The 21,939-nt window shown below is 47.8% G+C and overlaps 1 protein-coding gene across 1 annotated transcript; it reads left to right on the top strand.

The window, feature by feature from the left end:
- Positions 1–414: 414 nt before the first annotated feature.
- On the top strand, positions 415–21,241 carry ALDH7A1 (aldehyde dehydrogenase 7 family member A1). Its single transcript, XM_038769682.1, has 18 exons — positions 415–615; positions 2,230–2,283; positions 3,029–3,094; positions 4,702–4,782; positions 5,291–5,414; positions 6,679–6,811; positions 8,443–8,487; positions 9,174–9,251; positions 11,244–11,341; positions 13,172–13,213; positions 14,964–15,058; positions 16,165–16,249; positions 16,635–16,741; positions 17,735–17,851; positions 19,807–19,904; positions 20,052–20,125; positions 20,375–20,450; positions 20,998–21,241. Exons 1-18 carry the CDS (start codon positions 415–417, stop codon positions 21,050–21,052), a joined length of 1,629 nt encoding a protein of 542 aa, XP_038625610.1. The 3' UTR covers positions 21,053–21,241.
- The last annotated feature ends 698 nt before the right edge of the window (positions 21,242–21,939 follow it).

The following is a 21,939-nucleotide window of genomic DNA, read 5'->3' as shown; positions in this document are numbered from 1 at the left end:
CCCATAGTAAGCGCTCACGCTCAACAAATACCATGGCACGAAACTGGCGGCTAGTCCGCTGCAGTGCCGCCAGGGGCGAGGGCGGGGAGAGGAGGAGGGGGCGTGGCTTCTACGTTTGGCCAATAAACGATCAGAGGCCGGGGGCAGGTCCCGGGATGAACCTATCGCCAGCCTCGAGGGCGGGTCTAAATCGTGGCCAATCAGCACGCGGACAGGGGAGGGAGGGCGGGCCACGAGTTGGCCAAATCAGTGCTCCGGGTCCGGGGGCGGGCTTGAGTCGTGGCCAATCAGAGTTGGTCAAATCAGCGCTCCGGGGGCGGGCCTGAGTCGTGGCCAATCAGCGCGCGGAGATGGGAGGGAGGGGGGGTCCCGGGGTTTATCCAGCTTCTCCCTGCGCAGCCGGGAGATGGCATTATGCTCTTCACCGTGTCGGTAGGCCGAGCGCTCTATCGGCGGCTCGCTGCGCGGAACAACGCCTGGGCCCCGGGGCCCCGCGCTGCCGCCACCGTGGCCACGCTGCTCATCCAGAGGCCGGAGTACGCCTGGCTGCGGGAGCTGGGGTTGCAGGAGGAGAATGCGGGCGTGTACGACGGCCGCTGGGGAGGAAGGGGCGAGGTAGGTGGGCTGGGGTGGGGTGGGGGTTCGGAGCGCCCGGCCAGGCGTATCATCATCAGTCGTATTTATTGAGCGCTTACTGTGTGCAAGAGCACTGTATTAAACGCTTGGGAAGTCCGAGTTGGCAACATATAGAGACGGTCCCTACCCAACAGTGGGCTCGCAGTCTAAAAGGGGGAGACAGAGAACAAAACCAAACATACTAACAAAATAAAATAAATAGAATAGATATGTACAAGTAAAATACATAGAGTAATAAATATGTACAAACATATATACATATATGTATATATATACTTACAGTGCTCTGCACACAGTAAGCGCTCAATAAATACGATTGATGATGGTCATCATCAATCGTATTTATTGAGCGCTTACTGTGTGCAGAGCACTGTACTAAGCGCTTGGGAAGTACAAATTGGCAACATATAGAGACAGTCCCTACCCAACAGTGGGCTCACAGTCTAAAAGGGGGAGACAGAGAACAAAACCAAACATACTAACAAAATAAAATAGAATAGATATGTACAAGTAAAATAAATAGAGTAATAAATATGTACAAACATATATGCATATATATGTATACATATACACATATATACATATATATACACATATATACATATATGCTTACAGTGCTCTGCACACAGTAAGCGCTCAATAAATACGATTGATGATGATCATCATCATCAATCGTATTTATTGAGCGCTTACTGTGTGCAGAGCACTGCACTAAGCGCTTGGGAAGTACAAATTGGCAACATATAGAGACAGTCCGTACCCAACAGTGGGCTCACAGTCTAAAAGGGGGAGACAGAGAACAAAACCAAACATACTAACAAAATAAAATAAATAGAATAGATATGTACAAGTAAAATAAATAGAGTAATAAATATGTACAAACATATATACATATATGTTTATTATATATATATATGCTTACAGTGCTCTGCACACAGTAAGCGCTCAATAAATACGATTGATGATGATTGATGATATACAGGCGTGTGAAGCGGGGTATGGCTCCTGGCTACTCGGAGCTCTTGATTGTTGTTCTTTCCCAAACCACGGTAGAGCGGGCGTTGGGTAAATGCAAACCCTTTGATTAGTGTGGCTTCGGGGCTGGAGGGCCGAGGCCGCCGGGGTCCCGAGTTTGGGAAGCGCCGAAGTCCTCGGAGGCCCTGTCGGGGACCGCGTGCTCTTCCCCCCCCCCTTCCCCCCTCCGGAATTCCGGCCCTTTGGTGGGGGAAGGGGGAGCCACATGGGAGGAGACCCAAGTGGGCGGGCCCCCCTCGCCCGGGGCCACTCACTTGGCCCGTTCAACTCCGCGCTGGCCACGGGGCAACAGGGCGGAGATTTAGGGGGCGGCCTCCGAAAGGCCGGAGCCTGCCCGGGCAGGCAGACCCCAGGCGGAGGGAGGAGTTGGCATCCTCCCCCGCAGATCGGGCGACGTGGAAAGAAATGCTTTGTCCTGAGACAGCATACGTGATTGCTTAGCCTACCCCCTCTTTGGTCATTAAAAAGTCACCCTCACCGCACAGGTTTTGAGAACTCTAAAATCTAAAGGTAGAAAAAGCCACAATTTCGCCCCCCTCCCCATGTTTTTTTCTCTAGGTTGTGACTACCTACTGTCCTGCTAACAATGAACCCATTGCAAGAGTCCGGCAGGTAAGCAGCCCATTAAACTGGGGGCATATGGAAGTTGGGAGGTAGAAAAACTTCTTGAGACTCTCTCGTTTATCCGGAATGACATAAGATCAAGCCCGTATGGCCAAATAGTACATTTCTGCTACGCCAGAGGGGTCAGAAGCGGGCTTGAGAGCACACAGTTGAATTGTTGAATGTGTCCGGGGAGAGTGAACAGAGTAACTGGAATATCCTCTGGCCTGTAAGTTCACTGTCGGCAGGGAACGCTTTTTTATGGTATTTGTTAAGCGCATAGTATGTGCTAGGCACCGTTCTAAGTCCCCGGGAAGATGCAAGATAATCAGGTTGGACACAGTCCCTGGCGTCCGTGGGCCTCACAGTCTTAATCCCCATTTTACAGATGAGGTAACTGAGGCACAGAGAAGTGAAGTGACTTGCCCAGGGTCACACAGCAGACAAGTGGCAGAGCTGGGATTAGAACCCAGGTCCTTCCGACTCCCAGGCCTGTGCTCTATCCATTAGGCCACGCCGCTGCTCTCATGTATGCCAACTCTGTTGTACTCTCCCAAGCGCTTCGTTCAGTGCCCTGCACTGAGCAAGCACTCGAGAAATACCACATAGGATTTTGTGACCAGGAAGGCCAGTGAAATAACTGGTTTGGACAGTCTCCTTTTCCCCTCTTGTAGAGTGTAACTCGGTTAGCCAGAAAATGATCGTTTTATTTCCCTTTGGGCTTCACTTTAATTTTTTTTTGTTCTTTTTTAAGGCCAACTTGGCAGACTATGAAGCCACACTAGAGAAAGCCAAGGAAGCTTGGAAAATATGGGCTGATGTAAGTGAAGTTAATGGATCCATTAGGGCTCTGAGGTTGAAGTGGGACAACTCCAACTAGTAGGAATAACCAGTTCATTCCTCTCCACCCCACCTGCCACCAGGCTGGTCCAAGCCCTTATATTCCCACTCTACTGCATCACCTTCTTCACAGACCTCCCTGCCTCCAGTCTCTCCTTTTCCCAATTCATACTTCACTGTGCTACCCAGATCATTTTCCTAAAACTTCATTTTGCGTGCCTCTCCCCACTCCTCTTTATCAAACAGACTTCAGACCATTGGCTTCAGGGCACTCAATCAACTCTCTTCCCCCTACTTATCTTGGCTCCTCGCCCACTACATGCCTTCTTGCACGCTTTGTTCCTCTCAAGCCACAGTGCCTCATTCTCATCTCTAGCTCACACCTTCCCTTTTGTCTGGAACTCCCACTTCACATCAGGCGGACCACTGCTCTCCCCATCTTCAAGGCCCTTCTGAAATCGCATCTCCTCTGGGAGGCTTTCCTTGATTAATGTCTAATCTTCCCACCCTACTCTTTCTCATTCTACTGCCACTTCAGCATTTGTCACCTAAGCACTTAGCGATTCCCTCTAATCCCTTCTTGCTGATAGCACACATTTCTATAAACTCTTTTGCTTCTCCCTCTGTATAATTTATTTTAATATTTGTCTCCTCCACTGGAGTGTAAGATCCTTCAGGGCATGGAGTGTGCCTCAACCCTACTGTACTCTCTCAAGGGCTTATGATGATGATGGTATTTGTTAAGCGCTTACTATGTGCAAAGCACTGTTCTAAGCGCTGGGGGGATACAAGGTGATCAGGTTGTCCCATGTGGGGCTCACAGTCTTAATCCCCATTTTACAGATGAGGTAACTGAGACACAGAGAAGTTAAGTGACTTGCCCAAAGTCACATAGCTGATAATTGGCGGAGCCGGGATTTGAACCCGTGACCTCCGACTCCAAAGCCCGTGCTCTTTTCCACTGAGCCACACTGCTTCTCTTAAGTTACAGTAACTGGCTTAGTTACAGTGCTCTTGCGCGGACTGAAAACTCACCATTATTGACTGGTCTTCAGCAAAGAGCTTTAACTACTGAGTATAGACTTGGGGTAGAGAGAAATCTGTCCCCTAAAAAACCCTACAGTGGCAGATATTGTTTCTTCTCCGTACTATGGAAATCCCAGGGAATCTTACCTTCAAAATTGGACAGTCTCCCTACCTGGTTGCCCAAGAAGGGAACAGCCAAGACTTGCACTCTGACTCCCCAGGCCAAAAGGGTGATGGATGCTTTTGGAGCAAGGTGAGGAGTGAAAGAGGGGGCTCTGGTAACCACAGTCAAATCTGGTGTCAAAGTGTTCTCAGTCTAAAAGGGGGAATTCTTAATATTGATGCAATATGCCCTAGAGAAATGAGACTAGGGGAAGAGGGTCTCAAGAACAGCGCGTACTTTTAAATACTCTATGACTCTATAAAAGCCTCTAGTTCATAGACCCGTAATTAGAAAGCCTTGTTTTCTGTGATGGAGAAATAAATGTTGCTTTTGTCTTCCCTGATAGTAATGAACTCCTTTTATTTGAATTGGTTAGCAAATTAATTTTCCTTTCTCAGGTTCCAGCCCCTAAGCGAGGAGAGGTAGTGCGCCAGATTGGGGAGGCTTTGCGGCAGAAAATCCAAGTCCTTGGAAGTTTGGTATGGTCTAGAGTTGGCACAAGGAGGCAGGTGGGAGGAAAGGGGAGGGAGAAGTGGAAATAGAAATATGATGTTTTTCTTTGGCCAACAATTGAAACTTTTAAGTGAGTAATTCATACAAAGGTTTTAAGTGATTATTGAGGAAAGACTCAGAAAAATGGGTTGGAAAAGTGAAATGAGTCATTCCTCTTATGACAGCTTACACAAAAATCAAAATTTATTTTTTTTCCTCCCCAACTTAGTCCCCAGCTTTACGCAAAGTGTGAAGGGAGAGATGGGGTGGAAGGAGGGGGCCGGGGACACTTACTTTCATTGAAGGGTAATCACAGGATCCCAGTTTGACTGCTTAGATAACCTTTTTCCACTCTCCTGTCCATGGCTTATAATAGCTTTATAAACCATGCCAACAAGTGCTCCTGTATGGGACAGGTGTGGGTCAATTTAAGGTTTAGTTGCTCTTAAATTCTTTTCTCTCTCAAAAATGTTGTTTGGCTTTTAATATTCTTAGGTTTCCTTGGAGATGGGGAAAATATTAGTGGAAGGTGTTGGAGAAGTTCAGGAGTATGTGGATATCTGTGACTATGCTGTTGGCTTGTCACGAATGATTGGAGGACCCATCTTGCCTTCAGAACGTAAGCTAATATCCTACATTAAGATAAGGGTGATTTGCAGAAGTATACATTAAAACAAACACAAACCTGTTGGGTGGAGGATACCTGGGGAGTTAGTTGTCTTTGCAGCACGGGGGTCTATTGGAAAGACTGCCGACCAAGGTATCAGTGGACTTGGGCTACAGTCCCAGCTCTGCCATTGGGCTATATGTGTTGTCAATTTCCCCGTCTGTTAAATAGGGAAAATAATCTTGGCCCTTTTCCACCTCCCCAGAATGATGTGAGGATAAAATGAGATAATTAATGTAACAGCACTTTGGGAAATGAAAACACTCTATGAATTCAAGACGTAGCTGTCACTTGCTATAGTGTCCAGTGGGTCTCCGCTTGCCTTATATTGTCAGTCGATCTTACTGATGTCAGTCGATCTTAGTTATTGAGCACTTACTGTGTGCAGAGCACTGTACCGAGCCCTTGGGGAGAATACAACATAACAATAAATAGACACATTTCCCAGAGGCCGATGACCTGGTGAGCATTTAAGTGGTAATGATAATAATTGTGGTACTTCGGTGCTTTCCGTGTGCTATGCGCTGTACTAAACTCTGGGGTAGATAAGGTACTCAAGTTGGACACAGTCCATGTCCCACACAGCGCTCACAGTTTTAATCCCCATTTTCCAGATGAGGTAACTGAGGCACAGAGAAGTTATGTGACTTCCCAAGGTGACAAAGCAGACAAGTGGCAGAGCCGGAATTAGAACCTAGGTCCTTCTGACTTCCAGGCTCTATCCTCTAGACCATGCTGCTTTTCACTATCTCTTTGTTTGGCTTGTTCTGGCCTCTCCTTTCACCCATTTCCTATGTGGAAGGGGAGGTGCAGACAGCCTTCCCTCCCTCCTGGCTGCACCAAAGGGCATGAGGGGTGGCCAAAAAGACTGCCCCCCTTTTCCACACCAAATACGTGCCAAGATTGTTCTGTGTTGTGTGGCTGTCCGCAAGCCCTGGCTTTGCATACAGCTCTGGCTTGTCCTCATTGGCGGCTGATGAACACCTTGGGTCAAAATGAACAATTATATCTCTGCCCGATCTCTGTCCAAAGTCACTTCCCGGCGTTCCACCCCTTGACCGAGTTACGTTTACAGTTTGGTACACGAAGCATCTATTGGTTTAGCCCAGCTTTAGCATCCTTGAGAGTGGTGAGATTCCAGACTCTGTACTCATTTCACATAGCGAATCAGTTCCAAAGTGCTTCAATTCCCTCCCCTACCCCCCCGCCCCCCCAGGACCTGGCCATGCCCTCCTAGAACAGTGGAACCCTGTGGGACTGGTAGGAATCATCACTGCATTCAACTTCCCTGTGGCCGTGTACGGCTGGAACAATGCCATTGCAATGATCTGTGGGAACGTTTGTCTTTGGTAAGACTTCTTTTTTTTCCCCTTTCTCACCTACAGAGTTTCCTTTCTCTCGTCGTAACAGATTTGACCGTGTGATTTGGCCCAAATTTTGGCAATGGATCCACAGCTTTTGTGACTTATATTTGAGCTTCATTTACCTTACTATCCTTCCCGAATTGCCATGGATTTAAACTGAACCACCATCGGGCTGTTGAGTCCCTGTTCCTCCCCCTGGCAAACAAAGCCCTGCCAGAGGCAAAGCGGGGAATACATTTTCATGGTGGGATGTGAATTTTTCTTCATATCGCAGATGCATCTGTAACTAGAAAAATCTAGGCCTAGGTCTGGCACGGATCCTGGTGGAATAATTAGTATAGTCTTAGTATGTTGAGGGCTGAGATCTGCTTCTCTATGAGACCATCCAACTGGGACCCCCAGACCAATACGCCACCCTGGTTCCACAGTCTTTTCTCAAACAAGTGGTGGGTTTGGAACTTGCAATTAGAGGAGAGAGGCAAGTCCCGGGGCGGTACTCCGTGGAAGAAGAACTTCCAGGCCATTCTTTGGCAAGATTTCCTGCTTGCTTGTGCCTGAATATCCACATACAAAACTGTCCACAGATCAGCTCGGAGATCTCAAAACCGCCGGGCTGAAACCAACCAAACTAAAATCAGTCCTGAGGGCCGGGGTTCCTCCTGGTTTCTCTCCGTACCCTCCCTGCCTGGACTCCCAAGAGCCAGAATCTATGCCTTTCCAGAAAATCCCATGAATGGTGGAAGAAGTGCAGGGTTTGGGGGTCCTCCTGAGGTTCAGATTGGTCAGGGAGCAGCCTGGGAGTGGGTGAGGTGGAGGATGCAGAGAGGGAGAGTCGGTGGGGTAACCAGAGAAGCCAACTTTGCCCTCCTCTTTTAAACCTTGGGCATTGACAACTTCTTTTGGAGGACATGGAGACGTGAGTCAAAATTAATGTGGAGAACCAAGTCCCACAGAGGCCAGCTTAGTAATAAGCAAATAAAGCTGGGCAAAGGGGCTTCTGTAAATTAATGCCAATATTGTATCCCATATATTGCTGAGGAGAAAACTGAGAAAAAAAGATGAAAAGACTTAAAGGGGCCTCTGGCCCCTCCGAATTTCCTCCTTGTAATGCATTTTGAGTAGTGGGTGGGTTGCTTTTTTGGGGGGTTTTTTCTTCCTTTTTTGAATCTTGAAAGCTAGGCTCTGTTTATATGGGAATTTCCCGGCTCCAGCGACATCTTAAAAGTATGCTTGTTCCTTGCCGAGGACCCTTTAAGGTAAATGCTGGTTAGAATTTGCAATTTAAGGTAAAGACAGTGTTAGGCAAAGGACCACAGCTACCAACTACAAATCCCACAATTTTCTCCTGCTGAAAAGCCACAGCTGGAAGTCTTTGCCTAGCACTATTTCCTGGCCAATTCTCATCCTCCCTGGGAAGGGAATGGCCAATGTGGCCCTTTGGTGGTGGGTGGGCAAGTGATGGCCAACCACTGCCTATGATCCCTGGTGTGGTGACTTGATGGCCTCTTGCCAGCTGAGTGTTCCTGTGATCTGCTGTCAACCTCCCCTGCTTGCCAATGGCCAGTTTCTGAGGGCGGAAAAAAGTAAGCTTTTTTTTGTTTTGTTTTTCTTTAAAGGAAAGGTGCTCCAACAACTTCCCTTATTAGTGTAGCTGTCACCAAGTAAGTGGGGTGTTCTTGGAGTGGGTGGGGAGAGGTGTGTGATGGACTGAGAGAAATATAGTTCAACTGATAATGTGCTAGTGGTTTACGATGGACATGGTAATGGGTTCACAGCAATAACATCCAAGTGAAGAAGTGAGACAGTCTGCCCAGAAGAGTCTTTTCTTGAATGTAACCTGTTATAGAAGGCAGTTTTGAGAAATAGACTCTGAGGAAACTTTCAATCCGCAGAACTGGCCAGTACAGTTGATGCTGTTTAAGGTAGAGAAGGCTGATCTCTTGTCCTCACTTTGCCCCAAAACACAAGTTGAAATGGCATTTTAGATTTCCTTGGAAACCCATGCTTCTCATGTCATGACTGAATACCACTTAAGTTTGAGGCTGAGGTGAGGTGGGGGCGGTTTTCAAAGCTCAAGTATGTTTCAGGGAGTTGCCGTGAGAGGGGTTTACTAAGGAGAGGAACCTGGGGAAGAGAGGGTGGTTTGGAGGCTTTATAGAGGGATAAGAGAAAGTGGTGAGAGACTGAATGCTGTTCTCTGGTGAAAGAGAAAGGAAATGTCCTTGTGACTATTTGATCAAAGGGAGAAAAGTGGTTGTAAGAGAAACTTATTGTCTTTCAAGAACTGTCTTGATGAGATATATCTGTACATACATACACACACACATATGTATGTATTTTTCCCCAGGATAATTGCCAAAGTTTTGGAAGACAACAACCTCCCTGGTGCAATCTGTGCCCTAACATGTGGTGGAGCAGATATTGGGTATGTTAATAGACATTCCACTGGGGAAAGCAGTGATCTGGTCCAGATGGAAGCAGTATTTTTTTTCCATTGCAGTCTTACTCTCTGGGTCTGGTGGTTATGTGGATATGTTCATTTTTGGTTTAGCTTCCTAGTACCCTGTCATGGACAGCTGGAGATCCTGGCCTTGTTCCCCTTCTGTTTTTGATTATTATTGCCATTATTATTATTATTATTATTATTATATTACATTAAGTGCTTACTTGGTGGCAAGCACTGTTCTAAGCCCTGGAGTTAGATACAAGTTAATCAGGTGGGACACAGTCTAAGTAGGAAGAGAGCAGAGAGATGTTAAGTGACTTGCCCAAGGTCACACAGCAAGCAGGTGACAGAGCTGGGATTAGAACCCAGGTCCTCTGAATCCCAAACCCATGCTCTTACCACTAGACCAAACTGCTCCTGCATGTCTCCTGCCGCTGCTTAACCGAGTTGCTCAGATTTTTCCTTTTGCTGCTTAAAACCTGCCTGTCTTTGGCATCAGTAGTGAGAGCAAAGGGTGGGGCAAATTAGTCTCAATCTTGATTAATGAGGTCTGAATGAGTCATTTTAAAACGGTCTTTGTGGGTATAATGAAGCAGAAAGAATTGTTTCTCTAGGTGCTGCTTTTCTCAATTCAAACTGAAGTGGGGAGGCAAATAAGTTTCTTCAGTGCTGCTAACTGGACTTGGGTGCTCTAAGCATATCCACCCACAGGATTAGAACCCATGACCTATCCACTGTGCCATGCTGCTACAGTGGATGTGACAGTGGAATCAGCATCTCTCAACCCTGTTAGTCTAGCTCTGCCATCAAAGAGGAGCAGGACACTGCTAATGTTTCTTTCTGTGAAATATGCAGCAGGGCTGCTCTGAAACGTAATATGGGGGGCTGCTTCAGGGGCTCTGAATAGGCAACCCCTGTTCATGGCAGAGGGAGCACTGGTGGCCCAGGAGGCCTCTAGAGCTTGGTGATTGGAAATGGCCTGCTTGTTAGTTGAAGGCAGGCACTGAGGCACTTTTCTGAGGCATTCTTACTAAAAATAACCTGCCCTCCCTGAGTATTGCCAATTCACCGAGGCCAGGACATTAATAGCGCCGCTGTTGCCAAATATTCATCTAGCTCTGTCTTCTCTGCTCGGCAGCCCCTCAAAGGAACGGGTGGTGAGGTAGAGCATTGCCGCTCTGGTCTGATAATAATAAATAATAGTAATTGTGGTGTTGAATGCTTACTATGTACCAAGCACTGTACTAAGTGCTGGGGTAGATACAAGGTAATCAGACAGTCACTGGCCTGTGTAGGGTTCACAGTCAAGAAGCAGCCTGGCTCAGTGGAAAGAGCCCGGGCTTAGGAATCAGAGGTCATGGGTTCTGATTCCAGCTCTGCCACTTGTCTGCTGTGTGACCTTGGGCAAGTCACTTCACTTCTCTGTGCCTTGGTTCCCTCATCTGGAAAATGGGGATTAGGACTGTGAGCCCCACATGGGACAGCCTGAGTACCTTGTATCTCCCCCAGTGCTTAGAACAGTGCTTGGCACATAGTAAGCGCTTAACAAATACCATAATTATTATTATTAAGTAGGAGGGAGAACGGGTATCTAATCCCCATTTTACAGATGAGGGAGCTGAGGCACAGTGAACTGAAGTGACTTGCCCATGATCACACAGTAGGTACGTGGCAGAGATGGGATTAAAACCCAGGTCCTCTGACTCCGAGGCCCACACTCTGCCCACTGGGCCGTACTACTTCAAGTCTAGTTCGGAACCCCACTGAACATAACAAATCTCTACCTACCCTCACCCTAACTGTGTACCCCTTGGGACAGATTTCTAGTCACTAGAGGGTTCTGTCTTGTGGAAGATGACTTGCAGAAACAAAGTTGCTTCTCTGCTCCAGTGGTCAGTGCTAGGGGTTTCTCACCTTGGCTGGGTCTCTGGATCCTTTCATATTATCTCACAGTGACCTCTCTCTTTGCAGCACTGCAATGGCCCGAGATGAGCGTGTGGACCTGCTGTCCTTCACCGGCAGCACACATGTAGGCAAACAGGTTGCTTTGATGGTGCAAGAGCGATTTGGTGAGTGAGCATGGGCACGATGTTTCCTTCTCAGAGAGAGTAGCGGGGGACAGGAGCCAGCAATCCTGGGAGTCAGGCAAGTCCAGCCAGAAAAAGGGAATTACATCCAGCATTTCTCTATCTACCTGACCCATGGAACCTTCCCTGTGAACTTTACCTTAACTGGCTATTGGCTAGCCAGATTGGTAAAAGTGAAGGTGTCGATCCCTTGCGAACCAAATTTTGAGCCTGATTCTTCTCGAGCTCTGGGCTGCGAGCTGTCAAGGCCAGCCTGGCCCGCTGGGACAGCAGGAAAAGCCTGCTGCACTGGGGTCTGTGCACTGGTGTGCATAGGGTTTCAGACTTGTTCACAAAAGTCCTATGCCAGCAGCTTTGCCCCACAGCAACAGAAAGAATCCAGGGAAACTGTCAGCCCAGGCTTTCATGCTCTCCCTCTCTCCACACCTGAAACAAATGTCAGCACGGAATTCACAGGCTCCACTGAGGTGTACTTCGACTCTCTGCAGCAGAAATGCCGAGGGCATCTGCCCCGGATTAGTTGCAGAGATGCTGAACCCGTTGCGCCGCCCCAAAAACATTTTGCAGAAGCCGGCATTAGCCGCAGCTCACGGGGAAAGAGAGCAAACCAAGTCCCATTTGGTGGGGCCCTCGCCACGCCACTATCAAGCCAAACCCGCAGCTTCTGAGGGGCTGTTCCTCCCTGCCTTTGGGGTGGTCCCCACCATGAGGTGAGGCCAAAGCTTGGGCTCCTGGAAGACACCAGGGGAGAGGCTTGGTTTAAGGGATAGCCCACAGAGTGGGGTGGGGCCGAGAGCGGTGAAATCTGGCCAGAATCCAAAAGGGAACTCGACCCGAGAGTTGTAAAACTTTGATTACATGTGTTTGCTAACAAATCATCATCATCAATGGTGTTTATTGAGCACTTACTGTGTGCAGAGCACTGTACTCAGTGCTTGGGAGAGCACAATACCATAGAGTTGGCAGACCTATTCCCTGCCAGCAACAAACTTCTGGTATTTTAATCTGAGGTACAATTGAAAAGTTTGCAAAAGGGAAGGGCAAATGGAAATTTAAGACCACAACCCTGAGATTTAAACCAGCTGACTCCCATTTCTCTGACATACCTTTCCTTCAGTTTACTTTGGTGACACATAGGCTTGCCATGTGGAGCCTCATCCAGAGCCAGGAGATGAGATATATAAATTTTGTCTCTTTCCCTCCCCGCCTTCCCCCACCCACCACCAAGAGAACTCTGGGGGCTTGGTTCCATCTAGGGTGACCTTTACTGTTGCAATAAGTAGTGAGTCAGTCCCTTTGCTTCCTGGGAAATAGAGTTTCTCCTTTCTTCTCTGTAATTCATTTGCCAGCTTTCAGCAGAGCTGCTGATGGGTTGTTTTGGAAAAAAGCACAGCTGTCACCAAAGACTGACCGTAATACTACACAATCTAACATAGGGGTATCAGGTGGCTTCTTGCCTGCCAATGGGCCAGTTCTCCCAGGCTACTTCCTTCAAGGAGCACAGGTGTTGGATGGGGAGATGGTTGCTTTACATGCGAAAACCCTGGTAAAAGCTATCTGGACATATAATAATAATAATAATAATGATATCTGTTAAGCGCTCACTATGTGCCAAGCACTGTTGTGCTTGCCCTGGGCTGGATACAGTTTTGTGGAGAAAGATTGGTAGCCAAATCCAAGCTGTAAATTAGAAAGTCTGAGCTAAGCACTGTCGGTTTAATAACTCCTTCTGAGCTGGGGTGTTCCTCACCCTCACCCCCATGGTGGTTTAAAAGGAATATACTGACCCTGGTGTGTGTTTCTTTCCTGAAGGGCGGAGCCTGCTGGAGCTGGGGGGGAACAATGCGATCATTGGTAAGCCTTGGGCTTTGGCCTACCACCTGAGTGACCCCGAGTCACCGTTGCAGTGTATTTTGGGGTCCGAATTGTCCGGGTAACTTGTGTGGGTAGACATGGGCACGGAATTTATTCCATTTGAGTATTGGGTGGGTGTGTTTCTGAATAGATGGGGTTGTAGGGCTGTCTGAGTGGGGAAGGTTGTGGCTATCTTCCCATCTCTAATCTTGGGTAAATCTCAGGCAGTTTTGCCGTATCTCTCGTAAAAGTCTGTTGGCATTGTTGCCAGGATGAGCGATAGACTTGCAAACCTCATTTATTTTGCACTTACACATCTGCCATTTGGTAAGGGGAGTTCTCGCTGCACTTTCTCCTCCTTACCACTCCTCACCCCCTCCGCGTGGGGTGATTTGAAGTGGTGGGGGGGGGTCACCTAGGTGCCTTCCCCCTGCCTCTTCTCCCCTTCCCTTCCTGCAGCATTACCACTCTAAATCATGGGGCCTGCTGCCAAGCAATCAGCAGTGTTTATTGGCGCCTATTGCATGCAGACCACTGTACTAGGTGCTTGGGAGAGTACGATAGAATTAGTAGACCTGATCTTTTTTCCCAAGGAGCTAACAATCTACCAGAGAAGACAGACATGAAGATAAACTACAGATAGGAGGAAACAATAAAGTATAAAGCTATATAAATAAGTGTGATAAGTTGGTACGAGTACCCAAGTGCTTAGGTGAGGCAGAAGTGGAAGTTGCGGGGGATATAGCATGAGGAGATGTGATTTCAGAAGGGCCTTGAAGATGAGGAGAGCAGTGGTTTGCTGATGTGAAGTGGAAGGGAGCTCTAGGCAGAAGGAGGGGGTGAGCCAGAGGTCGGTGGTGGGAGAGATGAGAGAGGCACAGTGAGTTGTTCAATTGAGAGGAGTAAAACGTACAAGCTGGGGTTTAGGGGGAGAGGAGCGAGAATAGGGGGAAATAAGGGGAAAGAGCTGATTGAATACCTTAAAGCCACTGATCAGGAATTTTTGCTTGATGTGGAGAGGAATGGAAAACGATTGGAGGTTTTGGTGGGGGGGCGGGTAAATGCTTACAGAACGATGTGTGGAAGAGTGAAGTACGTGATGGCTGGAGAGGAAAGGACAGACTTTGGAATGTTGCAGGAGGACAGACTGGATTTGGTGGAAGACTGAGTATGGGGAGGTTAGAGAGGGAAGAGTCGAGGATAATGCCAAGGTTATGTGCTTTGACAGTTGGGGAGGGTGGTGATATCACGTATGATAGGAAAGTTAGGAGGAGGAGGGTACTTGGTAGGGAAAATTAGAAGGTACCAGTAAGAAGAGTGCAAGTCCGCTAGCCAGCTAGGAAGTAACTAGAGAGAGGCAGCTGGTATGGGAGACTAGAAAAATTATCCTTAAAATTTAAAAATAAATACATTTGAGGCATCTGAAGGGAGACTTCTCAACATAAGGGAACTGATTGAGAGTCTTTCTTTAAAAGTGCAGCCCTGTGAAGAAGTCCCATTTGTAATGTCTTGGCAGATAGTTTTCAATCAATGGCATTTTTTGAGCACTTATTGTGTGTAAAGCACTGTACTGAGTACTTGGGAGAGCATAATACAACAGAGTTGGTAGGTGCAATCCCTTCCTATAAGGAGCTTGTTAATGTTTCCGGGCTGTAACTCCCACTGCTCACTGTGTTTTTGAATGGAAAAGTCAGTGTGTGTGCCTGTGGGATGCTGCTTAAGCTACTTGCCTTTGCTTTTCTTTACCAAGCTTTTGAGGATGCAGACCTGAATTTAGTGGTTCCATCTGCACTGTTTGCAGCTGTGGGAACAGCTGGCCAGAGATGCACAACTGCCCGGCGTCTGGTGAGTGTTTCTATTCTCTAATGCGATAAGGTCCTTTGAGAGAGGCATCCCCTGGGTTTGACTCCGGGAAAATAGGCTTCCTTGGCCTGGAACTCTCTTCCTCCCCAACAGCCCTCCTTATATTTAAAGCCCTTCTAAAATTCCTCCTCTTCCAGCAAACCTCGCTGCTCAGCACCACTCTGTTCCTTCGTCATTGACTCTTCCATTTGACGTGAACAACCCACAGTCTCTTCTTTGCCCTCTGCCACTCTACTCCCCCTCTTCATCTTTCTCCTTCCCAGTTGTGTTCCAGGAGATCTCCTGCCTGCTCTCTATGTAAATCCTCTCTCATCAACTGAAAACCACATCCCCAGTCTTCCTAAAGCTAGCCTACTCACTGTTCCTCAGTCATCTCTTCCACCACCAACCTCTTGTTCACACATTCCTCCTGTCTGGAACTTCCCCTTTCATATCTGACAAGCTACAGCTCCCCATATCTTCAAAACCCTTCTCAAAGTGGCGCTTTCTCCAGGAGGCTTTCCCTGATGATTTTTCTCCCCAGGTTACATCCTCCCTATAATCTCAGCACTTTTACACTCACTATTTCTCATGTGTGGGCCCTAACGCCAATCTACTCACTGTACCTGATCTCACCTCTCTAGCTGCCAATCCTTTGCCCAGGTCCTCCCTCTTGCCTGGAACTCCCTCCCCCTTCATATCTGACAGACCACCCCTCTGCCCACCTTCAAAGCCTTACTAAAATCACATCTCTTCCACGAGGGAAGCCTTCCCCAAGTAAGCCCTCATTTCCCCTACTCCCTCTCCCTTCTGTATCACATGTGCACTTGGATTTGTACCCATTAAGCACTTGATATTCATCATCATCAATGGTGTTTATCGAGCCCCTAACTGTGTGCAGAGTACTGTACTAAGCAGTTGGGACCTTACTGTACAACAGTTGGTAGACACATTCCCTATCCACAGTGAACTTAGTCATCCCACCTTCAGCCCCACGGCACTGTAGTTCCTGCTTTGATGAGATGGTTGCTTAAGAAGGGGGTTTTTCAAAGTTCTGGAAACAATGAGAACTGCTATTTGTCCTCTGAAATGCTACTTTTCTGTTTTAGTTTTTGCATGAGAGCATCCATGATGAAGTTGTGAGTAAACTCACAAAGGCATATGCACAAATCCGTGTTGGAAATCCCTGGGACCGTGAGTATTTCCTGTTCTGCTTTTCAAAGAGAAATTCCCTCCGTGAGAAAGGTGGACACAATATAGTGGAGGAAAGAATGGTCTAGTCTTGAAACTAAGGCCCTGTGGCACAAGCTGGCTCTTCACTTTCCTTCTTCTTTTCCTTCGGAGGACCTAAGAGAGGGAAAGGGGAGAGGAAGAGTGTGGCAGGGGGTGGTGGGAAGGAACATCTGAACTGGCTGAAAAATGGGGCATTTCTGCTAGTTGAAGTGTCATCTGTCAAGCAGTCTGTGATATTTGAGCACTTAAATGTGTGCAGAGCAGTGGTACTTGCTAATTTGGATAAACCTTATGCAATAAAGACTTGAAAAGGAAAGTCACAAGATCCTTTCTTGTCTCTCTGCAGCCGATGTCCTGTATGGGCCTCTCCACACCCAGCAATCAGTGAAAATGTTCCTTGGGGCAGTGGAAGAAGCCAGAAAGCAAGGAGGAACTGTGGTGTATGGTGGGAAGGTAATCAGAGTCCTGACCGTCCAAAGTGATTCCTGTTTTGAATTCATCTAACACAGTAACCCACTTCGAGGTCCCCCAACCCTGGAGTGGTTGACATCGCATCATTGGACTAGACTAAAGAGGGCCCCTGTTCACGCTCTATTCAGTTTGAGTTCTGCCTCTCCTAACCACTAGTTCAGCAGCTTCCCAATTCTGTCCTTGCTGGAAACTGGAAAGTTCTTTCCTGGGCCCCTCAGCTGTTGAAGCCTTCTGCAAGTAGAGGACCCTTAGTCTCAAATGGTAGGGCCTGCCAGCTAGGTGTTATAATAATAATAATAATAATAGTGGCATTTGTTAAGCGCTTACTATGTGCAAAGCACTGTTCTAAGTGCTGGGGGGGGGGATACAATGTGATCAGATTGTCCCACGTGGGGCTCACAGTCTTAATCCCCATTTTTACAGATGAGGGAACTGAGGCTCAGAGAAGTTAAGTGACTTGCCCAAGGTCACACAGCAGACTTGTGGTGGAGCCGGGATTCGAACCCTGACCTCTGACTCCAAAGCCCGTGCTCTTTCCACTGAGCCACGCTGCTTCTCTACCAGGAAATGAAGAGCGAAGTTGGGCATCATTTATCTTGGCGTCCCCAGTCTGGCACTAAGCTTCCTGTGCTTTGTTGGTTCCTTTATTTTTCCTACAGTGAAACACACTGTGGTCCGTGGATGTGATCCAGCCCCCTCACTGCAAAATGTCATTCTGGTCCAGAATTGAGTTGATATTTAGCTTACAGCTCAGACTGAAGTGAGTGAGAGTCACCAGCTCCCTGGAAAGGATGGCCTTAGCTCCCAACAAAATGAGGGAGCTCTTGGTTTCACCCCCTGATCCCAGGGGAAGCTTACTTTCAAGTACTGAGCAAATTGAAACCTGCTTTCTCAAGGAGAGGGTAGGCCATACCATAACTAACCAGTGAAGGAATGCACAAAACTCCTCTCCTCAGTCCCTTTCTTTTCGCCCAGGTAATGGATCGCCCTGGAAACTATGTTGAGCCAACAATTGTGACTGGTCTTGCTCATGATGCTGCCATTGTGCACACGGAGACTTTTGCACCAGTTCTGTATATCCTTAAATTCAAGGTAAAACCACACTGTTTCTCTTCTTATAATCAGTTGATCAATAGCATTTGTTGAGTGCCCTCTGTATGCAGAGCACTCTCCTTAAGCGTTTGGAAAACTATAATAGAAATGAGTATGCATAATTTGTGGCAGGAGAGATAATAATAATAATGATGGTATTTGTTAAGCGCTTACTATGTGCCAAGCACTCTTTTAAGCACGGGGGTAGATGCAAGGTAATCGGGTTGTCCCACATGGGGCTTACAGTCTTAATCCCCATTTTACAGATTTACAGATGAGGTAACTGAGGCACAGAGAAGTTAAGTGACTTGCCCAAAGTCACACAGCTAAGTGGCGGAGCCAGGATTAGAACCCATGACTTCTGACTCCCAAGCCTGTTCTCTTTCCACTGTCACACTGAGAAATAAGGAGGAGGATCAATGAGGCAGTGATCTTAAGAAATCAGAGTGCGAGTTTGCAGTGTAGTGGGAAAAGAGTGGATAAATAGCAGAAAGAGAAATGATTGAGTATCTTAAAGCCAACGGTCAGGGATTTTTGCTCAATGTGGATAGGAATAGGTAGCCACTGGAAATTTTTGGGTAGTGGGGAGGCTTGCAGAATGATGTTTTAGAGCAATAAACTCAGGCAAAAACTCTTCACCCTCGGCTTCAAGGCTGTCCATCACCTCGCCCCCTCCTACCTCACCTCCCTTCTCTCCTTCTGCAGCCTAGCCCGCACCCTCCGCTCCTCTGCCGCTAATCTCCTCACCGTGCCTCATTCTCGCCTGTCCCGCCGTCGACCCCCGGCCCACGTCATCCCCCTGGTCTGGAATGCCCTCCCTCCACACATCCACCAAGCTAGCTGTCTTCCTCCCTTCAAAGCCCTACTGAGAGCTCACCTCCTCCAAGAGGCCTTCCCAGACTGAGCCCCCTTTTTCCTCTCCTCCTCCCCATCCCCCTGGCCCTACCTCCTTCCCCTCCCCACAGGGAGGGAGGGAGGACATTCCAGGCTAGGGGGAGGACGTGGGCTGGGGGTCGACTGCGGGACAGGCGAGAACGAGGTATAGTGAGGAGGTTAGCGGCAGAGGAGCGGAGGGTGCGGGCTGCACTGTAGAAGGAGAGAAGGGAGGTGAGGTAGGGGGGGGCAAGGCGATGGAGAGCCTTGAAGCCGAGAGTGAGGAGTTTTTGCTTGATTCGTATGTTGACAGGCAGCCACTGGAGATTTTTGAGGAGGGGAGTAACATGCCCAGAGCGTGTTGTAGTGGGTTAAGAAGGGAAGTGGAAGCAGTGGATGTAGATAGCCTGTTTGAAGGGTTTGTACAGGAAAAGTAGGGAGAAGGGGTGATAGCCAGAGGGTGCAGTGGAGTCCAGAGAAGACTTTTGGATAGGGGTGGCATGGATGTATTTGAAGCCAGAGGGGAAGGAGCCATCAGAGGGAGCAGTTGATGTTAGTGGTCAGGAAGGGAAGAAGAGGGAGCCACAAGTGTTTTTAGGTGAGAAGAGGTGAAATTGGAGGGTCAGTGGGCATGGGAATTGATGAGATAGGAGAAGTAGCTTTGCTTAGTGGAAGAGCGGGCAGAATTACATAGCAGGAGAGGATGCCTTTTTGAAGGAACTTTCTGGTCGGAGGGTCCTTAAGTGACCTGGCTGAAACCTAAGACTTCAGGGTGAAATAGATGGTGGCACAAGGGGCTTCAGCTCTTTTTGGGTTACCATCAACCAATAATATGCATTTAGCATCCACTGGGTGCGGAGCATTATACTAAGCTTTTGGAAGAGTACGATAAAGGTAGGTGACATTTAGGTAGGCTGTCTTCAAGGTCCATTTTTTTTTTTTTTTTTTTTTTTTGTAGAGCAACCTGTATGCCCATTGGTGTGGTGGTACACTTTTAACTCTCCAGTTTGCTCTCTGCTTGTCCTGAGGTCACCAGTATGTGGAGAGACTGGTCTAACAATTTCCTATGTCTCTTCTTACAGGAAGAAGATGAGGTCTTTGCCTGGAATAATGGAGTAAAACAGGGCCTCTCTAGTAGTCTCTTTACCAAGGATTTGGGCAGAATCTTCCGCTGGCTTGGGTATGTTTTGTCTCTTACCAAAACGGTAGATACCAAACCATTTTTAAAGTAAGCTAACATAGTTGAGGAAGTTTCAGTAGGGAGAAGCTTTTCTTTGTAGCTCTTAGTTCTTTGGAGCATGAAGCTTTTGTCTCTTTCTATTCCTAGGCCTAAAGGATCAGACTGCGGTATTGTCAATGTCAACATTCCTACCAGCGGGGCAGAGATTGGAGGAGCTTTTGGTGAGGGGGTGATTGGTTTCTATTTCCCACCTTGAGAGGAGGGGGAAGTGATGTTGGAGTTGTTTTATCCCCTTTCTTCCTTGGCTGAAGACCCTCACATTTAAGGTTCAGTTCTCCAACTGAGCCTCCTTGCCTGACTTAAACCAGGCATGGCTTTAAGTTAACCCATCAGCAGGGGTCCAGGGCTCTAGGTCTTGCTGAGATTGGGCCTACCCCTCAGGGGTATAAAACTGATTTGGTTGTTTTTAGGAGGTGAGAAGCACACTGGTGGGGGAAGAGAATCTGGCAGTGATGCATGGAAACAATATATGAGACGATCCACTTGGTGAGCATACAGTTTGGGACGAAAAGGCTGGGAAGCCCTTTCATTCATTTGTATTGAGCGCTTACTGTGTGCGGAGCACTGTACTAAGCGCTTGCAAAGTACAAGTCGGCAACATATAGAGATGGTCCCTACCCAACAATGGGCTGACAGTCTAGAAGAGGGAGACAGACAACAAAACAAGTAGACAGGTTTACGTATTGAGAACGCTGAAATCTCTGCCCTTTGTGTTCGTGTTGTCATTCTTGTCTCTGCTCCTCTTCTGAAACCCTCCCCCTTTTTTTATCCTTACTCCTGTGAGTATGCTTCCACAGTCCAACTGCTATTGCTGCTAGTGGCAGAAGGGAAGCCCACGTTCAGGCCTGTGGGGAGGGTGGATTTGGGCTCCTGGAAATGTGTGGATTTGTGGGCTAGCCGGCTCAGTTACCTCGAAGGGAGTGGGAGAGGGAAGGGAGAGTGACTTGTCTCTGCCAGAGAAGACATTTACTGGAATGTGGCTGGAAGGGGCTTGAGGGGAGCTTTGTGAAATCATGTTTGCTTTTTTCCCCAGCACCATCAACTACAGCAAGGATCTGCCTCTAGCCCAAGGAATCAAGTTTCAGTAACTGGGTGTCTAATTGCACGCACTCAAGCTCTTTTACCCCTATTCTCTTGAGAGCTAAAAGAGAGGGGAGAGTTTGTGCTGCTTTTGCTCTGGAAGGGTAACATTTCTAGAGTGGCAGCAGAACTCAAACCCCAGAAATGAAACATCTTGTCCTTGACTTTGTAAGTGAAAATAAAATTTCCAGAAAGTACTGGGTTTTCTTTATTAATGTTAACCAAGTGTGCAGTGTGCACAGCATTATAGTAAGTACTGAGAGAGTATACAAGTAAACAGAATTAGGTTGGATTGGGGCACAGGCTAACTTCAACCTGGTTATTAAACTGAGTTCCAGCAAACTTTGAGTGGAAAGGGTGGGGCAACTATTAGGTGTAGATGGAAAGATGTAGTTGTGTAGTTGATATTTTACATCAAGCAGCTGGTGGCGGGGGGGGGGTGTTTGGGGGAGAGAGTGTGTGTGTTCCTCCATCCAGCTGGGAGCTGAGAGAAGGGGGGGGGGGGGGGTTGAGTTTGTGTGTGTGTGTGTGTGTGTGTGTGTGTGTGTGAGAGAGAGAGAGAGAGAGAGAGAGAAACTTGGCAGGGTGGGTTAGCAACAGCAAACTGAACATAGTTCTTCACTACACTGGAACTACGCTACACTACAGGCCTGGCCCCATGCCCTCTGACCGTGCGGCTGTGGGAGAGACAGGCAGGGTGGGCAGAGGAGCCGGGCAGGGAACAGAGTCACCTGCTGTGGGACAAGGTGTGATAGAAAACAAGCCACAAAGAGAAGGTTTGGTTTCTGGAGGCGGCTCTAGAGCCACAAAAATGAGAGATTGCTGGAGTCTATCAACTCTGTTGTAGTGTACTTTCACAAGCGCTTAGTATAGGGCCCTGCACACAGTAAGTGTT

Source organism: Tachyglossus aculeatus, chromosome X4 (assembly GCF_015852505.1).
Source record: "Tachyglossus aculeatus isolate mTacAcu1 chromosome X4, mTacAcu1.pri, whole genome shotgun sequence".
Classification (NCBI taxonomy): Eukaryota; Metazoa; Chordata; class Mammalia; order Monotremata; family Tachyglossidae; genus Tachyglossus; species Tachyglossus aculeatus.
Note: the sequence above shows the minus strand (reverse complement) of the source record. Positions and strands in the feature narration are given on the sequence as shown.